We start from the raw sequence: 18,492 nt of genomic DNA on the forward strand, positions 1-18,492 counted from the left end.
CCAAGCCACTCCACTGTTGAACTCATCTGAAATATACTAGGTAAAAGTATTAGTCCAACAAGAGATATGTTGACATTAATTACCGAAATCACCCAGGGAGCACTTGTGCTTTCAGATGACGATTTGTATTATGAGTTAGGTGTTTTGGTGATCGAAGATTGTTCGGAGTCCCGGATGAGATCACGGGCATGATGAGGAGTCTCAAAATGGTTGAGAGGTAAAGATTGATATATTGGACGATAGTGTTCGGACACCGGAATGGTTCCGGATCGTTTCAGGTATTTTTCGGAGTACCGGGAGGTTACCGGAACCGTCCGGGGAAAGTAATGGGCCACTATGGGCCATAGGGGAGAGAGGAGGCAGCCCACAAGGGGTGGCCACGTGCCCCCCTCATGGGAGTCTAAATTGGACTAGGGGAGGGGGCGGCGCCCCCCTTTCCTTCTCCTCCTCCCTCTCCTTCCCCCTCCTCCCCCTCCGTGAGAAGGAATAAGAGGGGGGGCCGAATCCTACTAGGACTAGGAGTCCTAGTAGGACTCACCCCCACTTGGAGTGCCCCCTAGGGCCAGCCTCCTCCCTCTCCCTCCTTTATATACGTGGGCATGGCACCCCTTGGAGACACACCAATTGTTCCAAGCCATGTGCGGCGTCTCCCTCCACGGTTTACTCCTCCGGTCATATTCACATAGTGCTTATGTGAAGCCCTGCGCGGATCACATCACCATCACCGTCACCACACCGTCAGCCGTGCTGACGAAGCTCTCCCTCGACACGTTGCTGGATCAAAAGTTCGAGGGACGTCATCGAGCTGAACGTGTGCTGAACTCGGAGGTCTCGTATGTTTGGTACTTGATCGGTTGGATCACGAAGATGTTCGACTACATCAACCGCGTTAACCTAACGCTACCGCTTTCGGTCTAAGAGGGTACGTGGACACACTCTCCCCCTCTCGTTGCTATGCATCTCCTAGATAGATCTTGCGTGATCGTAGGAAATTTTTTGAAATTGCATGCTACGTTCCCCAAAAGATGTGTCAACCGTTAGGATGTTTTAGTGTTTATTGGCTCCCATTTTGACCAACTCTAAGATTGGACACATACAAACTCCCTGGTGACTTAGATTTGACATGTTAGGTAGGCGGCGATGGTCGCATGAGGGGATGTCGCCATTGGGCATGTCACCGGATGTTGAATGTGGCCTCTCGTTCTCCACTATGCGTGGAGCCCTCTACCTTGAGGAGTACGAGTTCAAGCATAGCAGTGGCCCCTACTATCTCCCCTCACCAACACGAGTTATCTCTTGTTTGTTGCACGATGTCACTTGTTGGTTTTCTTAACTCCAAGGACCAGTTGACCTCCAACATCAACAAATCGGTGTGCACAAGGCACCATCAGTCGATGCAAGGGAGAAGAAGACGACGGAGCTACGGGAGGGTATTTCTGAATGCATACAAGTAGTAAAATTGGGGGCTTTGGAAGAAGGCGGCGATAGCAAATCAGTCAAAGGAGGTTAAAGTCCTAATCAACATCTACTAGTAGAATGCCCGTGCATTGCCACGTGCTTTTGAATTTTTTTTGTTGAAGTTATATAAAGATAATGCATGGTAAACTTCAGAAGTGAAAACAATATAACACGAACACAATTGCATAATTGTAAAGTGAACTGATAACAAGAAGGCAATTTGATGATGTATACGTACAAAGCGATGCACTAACTAAAAATCTATTACAAGTCATTAAGATCTACTTGATGCGCTTAAGAAATTCTCGCACAATATCAGAAAAGTTGTCTTTACCTTCATTCGCACGATGTTTGAGCAAGTATAATAAACACTGCTTCCTCAACTCATACCCATCGTGCAAAAACAAGATATGTAGTTAACACGAGTACTTCACATGGAAGGTCTTAAAACGTGTAACGGGCAATATTCATCGCACAAACCAACTTCATCAATTATTTATCGTTCCATCAGAGTATAAAATGAAAAACAAAATAGCCAGACATGTCCCCGCAATTTCCTAAATTATTATTATATTAAATATAGTGATAACAAAATAAATGTTTGTATTATGAATTTATTACCCATCATTGCTTGTTGAAATACCAGACGGAAATAAATGTTGTCATTTAGGCCTATCAAAATTCCAGCCCGGTTGCTTTATTTCGAGTGCTTCTTTGAATTCCCTCGCAATTTTTTTATATTTCACTAAATGCCTCAGAGTTCTAACCTCAGAGTGTTGTCCATGGATGACGTACAAGATCTATCGGCCTATGAATGCACATGGAAAATAAATCTATAAGTGATAGCTGTTAGAAACAACAATAAACCATGACAACCAATGGACAAAAGACCATACTTACCATGTTGCACGATAAGATGTTGTCTATCTCAAGTCAGCTATCAAATAAAGTTGTCGGTATCTGAATAGTTTCCTCAACGCGGAACTTTTGATCTCGTGTTGAATCCAGCATCATGGATAATGAGGCAAGACTAACCATATCTTGCTATAAATAAGTATTAACATGTTGTACGATATGATGATATTTTGATGGGTCTATGTCTTTTTCTCCGTCTTCTTTTATCTGACCAGATATAAACATGCTAATAATATGTACCTTTTTACCACTCTGTCTCGTAGATGGACTTGAGCAAGCATACAATACATGTAAGCAATTATAACCTATAATTCAATGTTTACAATATATTGTATTATTAGATATTATATATGATTTATATTATTAAGTACAAAGTTTATGCAACCGGCCTTACATCATCGTGCAAGAACATATCATCTTTCATAAGGCATTCCAAATCATCATTTGATAACAAGGCATCTTCAATGTCCACGAACTTGGTATTCTTGGGGCAGACATGATTAATTCGATGGCTATAATATCTCTACAACTACAAATATAGTATGTTGTTACGATAAAAAAAGAGTCAAATTAGTCGAATACAAATTGCAATATTACGAAGAAAAGATCAATAATAATATTGAAAAAATACCTTGTGCGACAACATTTAAATTAGCATCTTTTTTATGAGATATCATCGGTTCCACATAATTATGTTGTAAAAAACTCGGTGAATATTCAGCCCCTTTCAGCTACCTCGGTTCAGAACCCTTGTCGATGGGTTCCTTTTGAACATCTCCAAAATCCATATCTACCTCTTCTATATTTTGAAAGAAAAATATATAGGAATGCACTTTATTGTATTATCATGTATAACATACTTAGCTCAAACCCACATTAATCTATACCACATCATCTTGTAAACCGCCTAAGGTGATGATTTATCAGATATTATATATTTGAAACTGAAAAATGATTTTTTATTTGATTTTTAATGAAACTTTCTTCGAAATCACTAATTAAGGAGTACTCCTCGCAAAGATCACTCACACCTATTCAAGTTGTGACAAGTGACGCGCTGCATGTGCGTCACTTATCGCAAGTAGTTTTCACTTTTTTTTGTAGATCCGTTTATTTAAAATGTTTTATCTCTTAAACCGTGCGTCCAAATCTCGAACCGTTTTTCATGGTTGGATTTCTCACGTTGAGATCTTCAAAATTAGATCCCACGTTGATAGATTTTAACGAACTTTTTTCACGAAAAAAACCGGACGGAAAAACCAAACCGGGGACACCTTTTTCTCTTTCCAAAAGAGGCACAGCCGTGCCTATCGTGAAATTACAACTGTACCTCTCGCCGAAACAAAACCGTATCTCTCGCGGAAGGAAAAAAAACAAAAACATGTTTTTTCTGTTTTCGAGAGGCACGGCCGTGCCTCTCGCAAAAGCACAATCGTGCCTTTCGCGGAAGCAAAACCGTGCCTCTCGTGGAAGCAAAAAAACAAAAAACGCGTTTTTTCTGTTTCTGAGAGGCACGGTCGTGCCTCTCGCGGAAGAAAAAAACCAAAAAATACATCTTTTTTTCATTTCCGAGAGGCACGGGCGTGCCTCTCGCGAAAGCAAAACGTGCATCTGATGGAAGAAAAAACGTATTTTTTTTCTGTTTTCGAGAGGCATGATTGTGCCTATCTCAAAAGTAAGACCGTGCCTCTTGCGGAAGCAAAAAAACGTGTTTTTCGCGCAAAAACATTTTTTCGAAATTTTTTTGGCCCAAAAGCTAAGGAAGACCGGTGCATAAAAAAACCCGTTTAAAAAGCCAAAAACTCGTGTAAAAAAATAAAAAAATATCGAAGGGAGCGTCCAGAGCGCGACAGTGGCGGGCGGTTGAGAGTGCGTCAAGTGGCGCTGATCATTGTGAGGCTACCGAAGGAGCGCTTGTCAACTAGTGCTTCCGACTTTCTTCCATTCCATGTTTTGTTTTTAGAACCTCTTCAGTTCTTCAAAAAAAGATTAGTGTTTTTTTGTGCTAGGAAGATTAGTGATTATGGACCGAGATATTTTTCCTACCAGGAGGCAAGCGATAGGCCGGCCTCTAATACGGACTCGCTGGTCAACAGCAAGGCCCATGTAATTTGGGCCCAGAGCTATTGACCTCCCCCCTCTCTCTCTCTCCCGCAGCTCCACTTCCTCCTCGGCCGCAGCCATTGTCTTCTGGCTCATCTCTCCCCTCCCCCTCCCTTCCTCGTCCCCACCCCCCCCAGACGCCATTAAACCCCACCTCTCCTACGACTGCCGGCGGCGAGCCCCGACCGGAGCAGGGATCGAGCGCGCAGAAGGGGGGAAGACATGGGGACCCTCGGGCGCGCGATCTACACGGTGGGCAAGTGGATCCGTGGAACGGGGCAGGCCATGGACCGCCTCGGATCCACCATCCAGGGCGGCCTCCGCGCCGAGGAGCAGGGTAATCATCCATATCCGCATCCGTCCCCCCCTCAGTCCGGTCACCCCTTCCTCCCTACGGGCTCTCTATCCATTTCGATTTGGCGCAGCCGTAGTATTGGCTGGCAGCCTGTCGTCAATTCGTCGCACTCATAGTTTTGGAGATGTTCGGTACCAGATCAGGTTGACTCAGAACTTTTGGGATTCTTATGGGGGAGAATGAAACTGGCATAGAAATTGGTACTGCCATACTGGTAATGTGACTCGAGAGTTGAAATGGGCCTAACATTTAGGGTTTGGTGCTATCACTCCAGGATTTCTGTTTTGTTTGTTGACTTGCAGTATTGTCAGTTATCAATGAAATGTAGCATCACAATCTCTTATTCTCGCCTTTTAAATTAGCTGTAAGTTAAGCATAATAAGGCATTGTTACGGTGACCATACTGACCTTTGTGGAAGTGCTGTATTTTGCGTGTCTGTCAAATTGATTATGTATCTAACTTATGTCCCATAGCATCACGAACAACGCCATTTCCTGTTTGAGTTAGGTCCAGTGCTATAGTTGGTGGAAATTAATTGTCAACATGCTTCATCTGGTAAATGACCAGGAATTGAATGCATTGGTAACAACAATGGGGAGTAGTTTCCCTTCATTATTTGAAGGCTGCTGTGTACCTATCTTGATCGATCGTTGTAGAACCATGAGGCATGAGCTACTTTGGTGAGATTAAAAAAAACTTCATTTCTGACCTGTGGTTACCCTTTTGTATGCCTTTATCAGTGTCAAGGCATCGTACAGTCATGAGCATATTTGACAAGGAGCCAAGGATCAACAAAGATGTTTTTGTTGCTCCCAGTGCATCTGTCATTGGTGATGTTGAGATTGGACATGGATCATCGATCTGGTATGGCTCCGTTTTGAGAGGTAAACACTTAACCTGACTAACCATGGTCGTTCATTATCTTGATGATTTTCTTCTCTTGTTCGCATCATTGATTATTTTTGAACCAGGAGGTGCTCTAGGTATAGATGTGTTACATAAAATTTTATTTTCTAAATGAACATGATTTTGACAGTATGTTGCTCAGAATGGATAGTAGTATGACCATTTTGTTGTTTTATGTTCTTGCCTTCAGGTGATGTCAACAGTATTCGTATTGGATCTGGATCAAATATACAAGACAACTCCCTTGTACATGTTGCAAAGACTAATATTAGCGGGAAGGTCCTTCCGACAATCATTGGAAGCAACGTTACAGTAGGTCAGTAATCCTAGCTCATTCTATATTTATATATGTAAGCACCTACAACATGCTACCAATATTTTGGTTTACCTTATTTTCAAGACAATCATGCTATGGCGTCATTTGCAAAGATAAATAAATATAAATCTGTTCTATATCTCATCCTCGTGATTGATTTGTGGATTTGAAACACCGAGCTTCATTTTGTCTTGATGATTGAGTCTATTATAATACTGCCTAAAGTAATAAATTTCTGCCAGGTCATAGTGCTGTTTTACATGCATGCACCATTGAGGATGAAGCATTTGTTGGTATGGGTGCCACTTTGCTTGACGGAGTGGTTGTTGAAAAGCACAGCATGGTTGGCGCCGGATCTCTTGTCAAGCAGAATACAAGGATTCCTTCTGGGGAGGTTATTTTCTTGTTGTCTTGATAAGCCAGTTTTTAGATGGTCATTATGCATCAATTATCATCATTATGTTTTTTAACAGTATTGGCTGCAATCATGCATTATACTAAGATGTCATTCTTTACGACATGTTATTTAGAAGATTGTCATACTCCTGGCTGAAAAATGACATGTCGATTTAAATGGTTTTAGATTAGAGTTATGTCCTTGCAAAGAACAGTTTGCTGTCAAAACTCTTTAGGAGTATAGTTAATAATGTTCAGGAAACCTTTCTATTGGAGAACAATCAATCCGGAAGCTCAATAATGTTTAGTACTAGCTCACTTTCTAGGTTAGACTTATGTTCTTGCAAAGAACAATTTGTTGTTAGAACTCTTTATGAGCACAGTTAATAAATCTGTCTGGTGTCAGGAACCATTCTGTTGAAGAACAATTTGTCTGGAAGCTCATATTCTGGATTTATTAATTAATTTAACTGGTTATTCAGCAGCTCCAAGACAAGGATGTTCAGCTTTATATTTGAAAAAAAATCTATCTTGTGTGACTCTAGTGAATCATACCTCTTCCTTCATGATTAGGTCTGGGTTGGTAATCCTGCCAAGTTCCTAAGGAAGCTGACAGAGGAGGAGATCACATTCATCGCCCAATCGGCAGCCAACTACATCAACTTAGCTCATGTTCATGCCACTGAGAATTCCAAGAGCTTCGACGAGATTGAGCTCGAGAAGAAGCTGAGGAAGAAGTTTGCTCACAAAGATGAGGAGTACGACTCGATGCTCGGAGTGGTCCGTGAGATCCCGCCGCAGCTCATCCTCCCCGACAACATACTCCCAGACAAAGCACCGAAAGCAGCTGTCGCTCACTGAGATCAAGCCCCTCGTAGGGATGCTTTGATTTTGATATGTGGCAACTTGGAACATTTGACGTATGTTTTGGTCTTGTTCTCTGTTTTTTCATGCCCAATAAGATTTGGGTCGAGCGCTGTTGTAGGATCGACCGCATACAGTACCTCTCTTTCACATTGCAATGAAGAGGAGCCTGGGATCACTTTTACACCTTCTGTATGAAGTGCACATTGTTGAAGCAGTCCTGTTTTGTACTCTAGAGTGCATCTTAACTGTGATCTGTTTGTTTTTAAATGGCTTACAGCGATTCAATCTTCTATCTTTGCCCCTTGTTTTGTACTGTTTATCAATTGGCTCCTAATGACCACTAAATTTCAGAGGCATCGGCAATGTTCAAACATGATGCATCTAAATTGCTGCTAAATTTAATTTTTCAGTTCATACATTCAAGTAAAAGTTAAGCTAAATCATGTGGATAGTATTGGATTCAAATATGTTGTGAATATTAGATTTTAGCAACTATGTACAAAATGATGTTTTCTTGTCTTGTGATGTGCGTATCTTATTTGAATTTGAAATTTTGTTCCAAGTTATATGCATGCTGTGTTGATATTGTGTACATTTATCGAGATGAGATTTTTTATGATTATCAAGCGTGCTAATTATGCTTTTAGTGCACTAGAACACCTCAGCAACATGATTAATTGGCTCTCTTTCTTACACAAAACTAAATCCCACTCAACTACCTCTGACCAATAGCAGTATAGCTCTAAACTCTCAAGCCCCTGCCCTCTCACTTGCCGGCAGCCATGGCAGCAGCCCGGAGCTTCTTGGCGTGCTCCACCGCCATGTCAACGAGCGCGTCCGTCACCATCCCGTTCGCCGCCGCGGCTTCACCGAACCGCACCGCCCACGCGGCCAGCAGCGGAGTCCTCCCCTTGTCGATCAGCCTCACGCCGAGCAACCTCCGCGGCGCCTCGAACCAGAACAGGTTGCTCCCGAGCACGAGGTCGAGGTACCCCACGGCGTCGCCGCCGTCCGAGCACCCGGCGAAGGCCTCCTCCAGGCGCGCCACCATGCCGGCCGCCTCGCCGGCCCGCTCCGCGCGCTCCTCCTCCGTCGCCGCCATCATGACGCGGCCCCAGGCCGGGAACAGCTCGCCGTCGACGTAGGCGGCCCAGAACCGCGCGGCGGCGCGCTCGCGGGCGCCGGGCCAGGCCTCGTCGACGTAGTGCAGGATGACGAGCGACTCGCAGACGGGCCTGCCGGCGTGGATGAGCACGGGGACCTTCCGGTGCACCGGGTTGGACGCGAGGAGGAGGCTGCTCTTGGCGGCGAGATCCTCCTCGACGTACTCGTAGCGCACGCCCTTGGTGTCCAGCGCCATGCGCACGCGCGCCACGAACGGGCTCAGCCGCAGGCCCAGCAGCTTCACGTCTCCTTCGCCACCCGCCATTGCTGTCGCTTGTTTCCTCCTCCTCTCCCTGTCGATCCCTTCGCTCCCTGGTCTGCTTTCAGTCAGTTCTCCGTGAAAGAATTACTAGCTAGCACCGCGTTTCTGCTGGTATTTTTATAGCAGAAAGTTAACTGCTTTCACATCACCTTGTGAGCCAGGGTGCACCCGGTAACTAGTCAGCATTTTCTCCATGGAATGTCTGGGACGAGGGTGATTGCTGTTTTGACACTCGTCTCCTCCAGACGTTTCTGGCACTCTCCTGATCGACTGACTCTGATGTCTGAACCTTAAACTTGTTGGTTTCAGGCTTCCGTCAAAAGCAGGACAGTGGACATGGTTGTGTTGAAGTGATGGCAGAAATCTTAGAGAGATCAGACAGACAAAAAACGGAATGTTCATACTCCTTCCGTCCGAAAATACTTATCGAATGGATGGATGTATCTAAACGTATTTTAGTTTTAAATACATCTATTTATATTTATTTGACAAATATTTTGAGACGGAGGGAATACAAGATACAACATGGATATCAAGGTGTGCATAGCTAGAACTACAACGGAACGTTCACGTAAGGTTCAGCATCACACCACACTTCAGTTGTTCACAAGGAGTACATATTATCGGACATGGGTGTGCACAGGCCAAGCCACCCTCGCCTCCCGGCCAATTGCAGCAGCTTGGCGTGTTCCACCGTCATGTCGATGAGTGCATTCGTCACCACCCCCTTCGCCGCCGCGGCTTCACCAACTGCTTTTCCCACGCGGCAAATAGTGGAGTCCTCCCCTTGTCGACCAACACCACGCCAAACATCCTCCCAGTGGTGTTTATATAGCACAAAATTAATTACTTAAACATTTCTGGAGTAGTACTGTGTGGAATATGCACCTCACCTTGTGAGCCCGGACGCAACAACTAATTGGTCAACCCTAGTACTAGTACATTGAAGTACTTACGCCAAAGTATAATGTCCAGAATGCCACACCAATGAACGAACGATATAACGGCATCTGCAAGACTCCAACGCAGATCCTGCTTCTCCTTCAAATGCCCAAACTAGACTGTCTGGGCAATTTTAGGCCTCTAACATGTACCCCTATTTTAGGTCGGACGCGTCCGGATGACATAAGTCCGTCAATCTGGGTCAAGTATGAAGGGTGGAGTAGGGGGAATCTGCCACGTAAAACTCCGACAAATCAGGCCACCCATAAAACTTTCGGAGCCCGCGTTTTTCACCAAAACCGTTGAAACTCAACGCTCTGCCTACCCGCATTCATGGTGTGGTGATCGATGCCCAGTCCGAGGAGCGTCCCTCGACTATAAAAAGTCGGCCAGCGACCTTGAACCCTAGGCACCCTTCCTCCCCTCTTTCCCATCTCATCCATGCCGCAGTCGCCTAAATCCGAGCTCGCCTGTTGACCTCCCCCCACCGAGATGCCGCGCCGCCGCCCGACCTATTACGTCATGCTCTCGACCAAGCGGCACGTGCAACTTGCCGCCGAGGAACGCGCCTAAGTGGCGGGGCACGCGACATTGAGTTGCCGCCGGCAAGGACCCGAGCTTGGAGGAGGAGAAGGAGGACGACGATCCCATGGATCCCGTGGAGGAAGACGGCGAGCCCATGGATTTTGCAGAGGAGGAGATTGAGGAGGAGGACGGCGACCCCATGGATTCCATGGAGGAGGAGGACATCGACCCCATGGATTCCATGGAGGAGGACATCGACCCCATGGGGGTCACGAAGGAGCCCACGGTTGAAAGTGCGTTATATCGACTAGAGGGGGGGGTGAATAGGCGATTTTTACAAATTCGTCACAGAGGAATTTCAAGGTGAGAAAATAGAACCAGTAGCTTGGTGAAGACAGTGATTTGGTAGACCAGTTTCAACTGTTGTGACAGTCGTACGTCTAGTTGGAGCGGCTAGGTATTTAAACCTGAGGACACATAGTCCTCACCGTATTCTCCTTGAGCTAAGGTCACACAGACCTCGCCCAATCACTCGTGGTAAGTCTTCAGGTGACTTCCAAACCTTCACAGACTCGGTCACTCAGCAATCCACAATTTCCTCTTGGATGCTCTAGACCACGACGCCTAACCGTTTGGAGGATGCACAGTCCTCAAAGGTAACAAGCATCGATTCCACACAGGAACAATCTCTTCAGTGATGCTCAATCACTTTGGGTTTGTAGGTATTTCGGTTTGGGTTTTTCCTCACTTGATGATTTTCGCTCAAAGTCCTCGGAGGATGGGATGCTCTCAATGACAAGTGTTAGTTTCTCGCGGAGCAGCTAACCAGCTAGTGGTTGTAGGGGGCGGCTATTTATAGCCTAGGGAGCAGCCCGACATGATAAGACATAAATGTCCTTTAATGATATGACTGTTAGGTGGGTAGATATTTTGGGACAGCTGGCACATAGCACATCAACGGTCGGAAATTTGGCTATCAAATTCCTCAGGGCTATCATGTTCCTCACTTGTAGGCAATCCACACTGGCAAATTCCTAACTCCCCAGTCAGAACAAATTCCTCAAAGATCAGAAGATCTTCATCTCTGTCACTGAAGAAATTGACTAAACTGTATGAGATTTCCAATGGCTTCACTCGAAAGGATTGGTGGGTGTAGGATTTTGAGATGAGCATCACTTGAAAACTTTTCCTTAGTTTTACCTCGACCCTCTTTAACAGTACGGTGTTTCCTATGACTCAAGAAAGAGAAAAACGAAACTACGAAAACAAAAGTCTTCACGCTTCATAATCCTCGCATGAATATCAAGTCTTCAGGATCACACCAATTTCTTCACTTTCAAAGTCTTCAGAAAGCCAAAGTCTTCAGTTGAAGACATTCATTTTTAGGGGTCGACTTTCTCTGTAAATATCAAACTCCTCATAGACTTATAGACATGTGTACACTCATAAACACATTAGTCCCTTAACCTATAAGTCTTCAATACACCAAAATCACTAAGGGGCACTAGATGCACTTACAATCCCCCCTTTTGGTGATTGATGACAATATAGGTTAAGTTTTCAACGGGGATAAACATATGAAGTGTAAATACTGCTATTGAAGAATTTGATTGCCAGCTATAGAAGAACTCCCCCTGAAGATGTGCATATGTGAGGAATTTGCCTTGAAGAGCAAAGACACATTGTAGAATAGAATCATGGAGATCTCTCCCTATATCTTGTAATTCATACACGCATTTAACATATGAAATGAAGAATTTGAAATGCATGATGAAATATGGTGTCTGATGTAATTCAACATGCGTGCATTAACATACTTGAGGAAATAGCATGCAGAAAAAACAGAGCAAAAGGTATCAGACCACCATAGGACTTAAGTTTACAACTCAATCCAACAAAAACTTCAGAGGACGAGAGTTGCAACTTAAAAAAACGCCCATATATAAACCCGCTTGAAGACTAACTCAGATTTCTCCCCCTTTGTCATCGAATGACCAAAAGGGACGAAAAATGAGGACTAACGCCCATGAAGAATATCATCATAAAGTTGATAGAGGAGCGCCAACGTTGTCGGGGTTGTCCGTTGATGTAGGGCATGTTGTAGTGTCGTTCAAATCTTCATGCTCATTAGTCTCGTGCGATGAAGAATACGAGCGGGCCACCAAGTGAGGAACTTTGACCTTCTTGAATTTCTTCGAAGGTGGCTGAGACCAGTCAAAGTCCTACTTAAAGCCCATCTGCTTGAGATTTTTATCACCATAGAGGTGAGACAGTACATCCCGGGTGCGGTCAAAAACTTCATGCAACTAGTAGTGGTTCTTCTTCACAGTGTTTTGCGTGATTGTCATGTTCTGAAGAACTGAACTAAACTGTCGCTTGACCCACTTGTGATTGCGATCCACATTCTGATGAAGACTAAGGAGAAGCTCACGGCCAGTCATCACCTTTGGAGCAGTGGCTTGAGGATATTGGTTTGAAGTATTTGCGGCAGTGTCATGGGTGACAGAGTCATCATTGGTGGAATAGGATGCAGCTTTGCGAAACTGTCCACCCAAATGACGAGTGCCTTCATCAATAACAGCAGCCTTGCCCTTATCATCAGCTGAGGAAATAGCCCGTTTGACGACTTCAATTAGGGACAAATAGTTGAGATGGTGTTGACAATCAACCTTATAATGAACTGAAGACCTTGATCTGATGAATCTCATGATCCAGGGAACGTACGGCTTCAATTCAAATGGTGACAGAGCGACATTGGCCGAAGTCCTCATGAAGAAATCATGGTAGTTGATAGGTGTCGGGGGTTGGGTGCGACATATGCCAAAGGATGGCTTATCATGGTGGGGGCGAGTAGAACGTCGCCGGTGCCTGGAAACAGGATAAGGCGAATGCATGCACGCCGGCAAATCTTACCCAGCTTCGGGGCTCTCCGTGGAGATAATACCCCTACTGCTACTCTGCGGGGTCTCCGCATGATCACTATGGCAAAGTGTGTACACGGTTGCTCCTTGAGCTGTTTCCTGGAGGTAGGAGAAGGCTAGGCTAGCTCTCTCCTTCCTATATGATCTGGTCTAGTGCTCATGGATTAGAACCCTTTGCATGGGTGCCCTGGGGGTTTATATAGGCCTACCCCCCAGGGATACAATGGTAATCCGGCTGGGCGCGGGCCCAGCCGTCAGTTTCTCCGGCCTCCGTCTTCTCCGCCGACTGCTAGGGCCCGCCAACTGGCGGGCCTCACCGACTGGTCCGGCACAGCGCTGACAGGCCGTGTCCGCCGCTGGCGGGTCTTGCCGGCTGCTGATTACTGTAGCCGTGCTTCAAATGACGTGGGCTTGGTCATGGGGTCGTGGCAACAGCCCCGCCGCCTGGCGGGCGATCACTATTGCCACTCCCCGTCACATCTGGTTAATGGCGCGTGGGCCCCGGGGGAGGGGCTGGCCGACTCTCGGGGGCCGACTCCCAATGGGTCCGATTGGTGATGCTCTCGCCGTCTTCTGGACTCCTGCTGACTGGTGGGACCCGCCACCCCAGGGTCGTACAGATAAGCCGTCGTGGGTGCAGGATTCTACCCACTGGTGCTGATGTCAGGGCCGGCATGGCAACAGTGCCGCGCTGGACGGAGATCTCCGCGGGTACGCCGTACTGTGGCCATGCCTGCCTTTGGAAAGGGGTGGGAGTGGGCTTTACTATAGCCACTCCCCGTCCTGTCCCTCTTGATGAGGGCATGGGGTTTGTTGGAGTCGCGGGCCGGCTTCTCTGGAGGTCGCTAGTTAGGAGTCGGCTCATCCTGAAGTCGTCCCCAGGACTCGGCCGCGAGTGGGCAGTCGGTTGCCTTGCCGCCGACTTCTCAGAAGGCGGCTCTTCGTTCTGGGGTCTTGAGGGGCGCAGCCTGCCCCGATGTCTTGAAAGGTTCAGGGACTCGGGTTAGCCTACCCGTGGCCCATTACTCCGACAGTAGTCCCTGAAGCTGATGAGGCACCGCGGACGATCGACCGAGGAGCCTCAGCAGTTTCTCTTTCCGGGTGCCCGAGACATGGATCTTGCTTGACTTCTGCCGGGCCGACTAGAAGGAGTCGGACTCGCTCAACTCTGATTTGTACAATATTTCGAACGCCGCGGCGGGATCAAAGTGGCGTGCTGGCTAAGCTTCCAGGCCGTCGCCCGTTCCGGGCCCGTCATGTGGCAACGCGTGGCCGGTCCAGTCTGCCTGCCCATGCGCGTGACGGGACAGGCCCGCAGGCGGGGCCCGCCATTACCGCGCCTCGGCGCATGAGCGGATCTGCCGCGGCCCGAGTGGACGGTTGGGATTCCCGTGAAGTTACTGCGCGCAGTAACTTTGGCGTGGAAACGTGGGGGTCGTGGGGTCGTGGGCGCAGTAAATCCCACGACCGCCCCCTCGGCTTCGCAGCCCATGAGGCTATAAGTAGGGGGAGGAGGGGGGAGCGGCAGAGCACGCACTCCCCTCCTCCACGCTACTCCTTGCTCTTCTTCTTATTCTTCCTCGCACCGCCGCGCGCCCAAGCTTTGCCAAACGCCGCGGCGATCCGCTCATGATGAGCTCTTCCTCCGCCGCCGCGCCTCCCTCGGTGCATTCCGGCACCTGGGATGGCTCAGAGGTCCATGACGACCACATCGAGTTCCTCCGCAAGACTCGTCGGCTCCCCGACAAGGATTACGTGCGGGTACGCCTTGCACCGAGGGGGGAGATCTCTCCGGCGCCGGAGGAGGGCGAGCGGGTTATCTTCCGCTTGCACTGCCTGCGCGGCTTGGGGCTGCCGGCGAGCAGCTTCTTCCGCTCCTTTCTGGAGTTCTACGGCCTCCAGCCGCACCACCTCACGCCCAACACGGTGGTGTTGCTGTCCGCCTTCGTTGCCCTGTGCGAAGGCTTCCTCGGAGTCCTCCCCACCATCGAGCTCTGGGGGGAGTTCCTCTACTCCAAGCTCGGCACCCAGGCCGCAGGCGTGCCGGCTCAGTGCGACGCGTTCATCGCCGTGCGGAGGTCGGGGGCCGACAACCCCTTCCCCACCATCAAGCTGATAAAGTCGGTGAAGATGTGGCAGCGATCGTACTTCTACGTGAAGAGCGTCTTCGCGGAGGGCGATTGGGTCAATCTGCCGGCTTTCGAAGCTGGCCCGCCGGCTAGGAGGCTGTCCAACTGGTCGTATCGGGCCAAGTCGCTGACGCCTGCGGGAGCCGGCGCCGTCACGCGACTCCGAGTGCCGACATAGTCGGAGGGCTTGACTGGTCCGGATCTGCTGGCCGCCTTCATGGCGCGCCGAGTTCTCCCGCTCCAAGGTCGCCCCACATGATATGCCAAATGAGCGGGCACCGTGGCCCGAGTCGGATGTGCACCAAGGACATGCCTCACGAGGAGGTGGCCTACATGGTGAACTACCTCTCGGACAGCAAGCTCCTGAAGGATTGGCGGTTCGGCAAGGAGCCGTACTCTCGCGCCAACCCCCCGCCCATAGTGAGTTGCCTTTTTCCTTCTTTCTTGCCGAGTTTGTCTTGTCCGACCTGACCAGTCAGCTTTGGTAAGAATCCCCTCGTCCATCCATCAGCCGGCACCGCGAGGCTGGCCCGCGAGTTCCTCGCCGACCGGGCGGAGAGCGACGTCGACGACCCCGATCTGGGGGCGGCGGCTTTGGAAGACGACGCCGAGGGAGGAGGCGGCCCGCGGCTCGGGGCCAGTCTAGAGGACTGGCCTGATCATGAGGAGGTCGCCCCCCGCCACCGGCCAGGAGTCGGCCATCCCTGCGCGGGCTCTTCTGCCGCGCCGGGCGCTCCAGGCGGCGGGAAGAAGCGCAGGGCCGTGCCGACCTTGTTCGGCAGTCGGTCGAAGAAGCCCAAGAGTTCGGTTGCGGCGACCAAGTGGGACGAGGCGGCCGCGAAGGCCATCCGCTTCCGCAAGGAAGTAACGAAGCCGCCACTGGTCTCCGCGTGAGTATTCCATCTTAACGCCTTTATTCCTTCTTTGTGGCTTTTGTCTGAGTCTTTACTTGCTTCCCTTGCTTCAGGGCTCCCCTCACTCTTGAGAGGGTCGTCGCCGCCTCCGTCATGGGGTCGGCGGAGACGTCTGCCACCACTCAGCGGATTAACCCCACCGCCGACCTCCGGGAGGCGACGGAGCGGAACGCGCAGGAGAAGCACGACGAGGAAGAAGCCACGCTGCCTGGAGAAGGTGGAGGCCGAGAAGGCGGAGGCCTCCGTCGAGAAGAAGCTGGCGGAGGCCGAAGCCGTTGTCGCGGCGAGGCGGCAGGCTGAGGAGGCCGCGCACCGCCACTCGGTGGTGTTTGTCATCCCACTGAACTCTGCGCTGCCGCCTCCGGAGTTCACGGGGTAGACTGGGGAAGCCGGCGGTGAGAACCCCATCATGGAGAGGGAAGGCGGCGACGCCTCCATGCCAGACGTGATCGTTCCGCCGCCGTCTCGGAGCGCGCAAGGCAAACAGCCGGCGGGCCCGTCGGTGCCGCCGACTGAAGACGAGGCCGTGGCGAAGCTACTCCTTCAAGTCGGCTCGCCAATGCGCCACCGTCTTGAGAAGGCGACTTCGGGGCCACACCCCTTGGAGACTGGCACCGCCAGCTCGGCGATCCCACACGCCGAAGCGACGAGCGCCATGCCCATTGGGTGGGTGCAAGGAGGCGGCACGAGCCCGTTGAACCAGGCGCTTCTGGACGTCCAGACAAAGCTGCGAGCTAAGGGCAACGCTATCCAGAACTGCACCAAGGCACACCTGGCGTCGCGGGCAGCCGTCTGGGTATGCTTTCTCTTTTGTCCTTGTTTTCTTGTTCCTCTCTGTGGGGGCGCGCCAGCGCACCCACTAGGTGTAGTCCCCAAGTTTCGGGCCGGCTGCTGAGCAGGCGGCCCGGAACTCCAATTGGTGAGTTCTAGGTACTAATTTTTGTCTGAAATACTTGTCGCAAGACTATCACAACCTCCGTGTCACTACCTTCAACCGCAACATTGAAGAGCTGGGCAAGCGGACCGCCGACTTGTCGGAGAGCCGAAGTGAGTCCTTTTTCTTCTTTGCGGGGGCGCGCTGGCGCACCCGCGGGCTATAGTCCCCGAGATTTGGGCCGACTGCTGAGCAGTCGGGCCGGATCTCCCCGGCGGCCTTCTTTGTTGATGACTTAACGCCTTCTTTCTTCTTTCTCTTCAGAGGCCAACGCCACTCTTCAACAGCAGCTGAGCGAAGCCAACTCCGCATTGCGCGTCAAGGGGGAGGAGTGCAGCAAGCTCGCCGCAGAGCGCGATCTGCTGGCCGCACAATTGGCAGAGCAGAAGGAGCTGCTTAAGAAGACGCAGAAGGAGGCAGAAGAAGCGGAGACCGCCCTCCTAGCCGAGTTTGCAAGCGAGCGCTCCTCCTGGTCTAATAAGGAGGCATTGCTGGCCTCTGGCTTCCACGAGATTGAGGACATCATTGATGGTGAGTTTCTTTACTTTCTTTCTTCGAGCTGCCGACTATAGGTCGAGCCGACTCCTGATTTTTGACTTGCTTCTTCATTCTTTTCGTCTTGGCAGACTTCTTCCCTGGCCACTCGCAGGCCGCCAACCAAGCCATCGAGGCTGACCGTGAAGGGCGGAGGGCGGAAGGCGCAGAGATCGCCACCGACGCCCCCCGAACCCTTGACGAGCAGATCCTGAGCATCGAGGCTCGCCTTCGGCCAGCCCACCGGATGCTGCGCCGGCTTCAACGTGTCGGCGCCCATGCGATCGCTGCCCTGTGGCCAGACATGCAGGCTCCGCGTACCCCTAGTTGGACTGCCGACTGGCTGGAGGTCGCGGCTGGCCGTCTTGAGGCCTGGAAAGGTTCCTCGGCCCGGGCTGGAGCGCGCCAAGCCTTGGAATTCGTCAAGGCGTGGTATCCGGGGCTGGACCTAGACCGGCTGGCCACACTTCGGTCAGAGACCCAGCCGGAGCTGGCAGCCGCGGAAGACGCCCTCGTCAAGCGCGCCGCGGCGATCGCCGAGTACACCGACACCAGCATCTTCGTCCCCGAGCGGGCTGAAGACGGCGAGGAGGCACCGCCGGAGTGGTTTGGGATGAACCCAGACTACGGCGAGGACTCGGCGGAGGTGATCGGCTCCAGCGTCGAGGAGGAAGGCGAGGCGGAGGACGGAGGCGAGACGGAGGCACCAGAAGACGGAGCGGACGGCCAGCCTCAGCTCGACCGCACCTCCAGCAACGAGCCGCGTGCGACCGAGCCGACTGCGGCCGGAGGCGATCAAGCCGAGACTGCCCAGCCGGCCGCCCCAACGCCTGACACCGCCGTCTCCTCT

The 18,492-nt window shown here is 50.3% G+C and overlaps 2 protein-coding genes across 2 annotated transcripts; one reads left to right on the forward strand and one right to left on the reverse strand.

Moving 5' to 3' along the window:
* The first annotated feature begins 4,543 nt into the window (after positions 1-4,543).
* LOC125536011 (gamma carbonic anhydrase 2, mitochondrial) lies at positions 4,544-7,607 on the forward strand. Its single transcript, XM_048699093.1, has 5 exons — positions 4,544-4,813; positions 5,573-5,716; positions 5,929-6,054; positions 6,297-6,448; positions 7,024-7,607. The coding sequence occupies exons 1-5, from the start codon at positions 4,699-4,701 to the stop codon at positions 7,309-7,311; spliced, it is 825 nt and encodes a 274-aa protein (XP_048555050.1). The 5' UTR covers positions 4,544-4,698; the 3' UTR covers positions 7,312-7,607.
* A 132-nt stretch (positions 7,608-7,739) lies between these two features.
* LOC125536012 (probable glutathione S-transferase GSTU6) lies at positions 7,740-8,864 on the reverse strand. The gene has a single exon (XM_048699094.1). It carries the CDS (start codon positions 8,744-8,746, stop codon positions 8,084-8,086), a length of 663 nt encoding a protein of 220 aa, XP_048555051.1. The 5' UTR covers positions 8,747-8,864; the 3' UTR covers positions 7,740-8,083.
* Between the last annotated feature and the right edge of the window lie 9,628 nt (positions 8,865-18,492).

The sequence above is a fragment of the Triticum urartu genome, chromosome 2, assembly GCF_003073215.2.
Source record: "Triticum urartu cultivar G1812 chromosome 2, Tu2.1, whole genome shotgun sequence".
Classification (NCBI taxonomy): domain Eukaryota; kingdom Viridiplantae; phylum Streptophyta; class Magnoliopsida; order Poales; family Poaceae; genus Triticum; species Triticum urartu.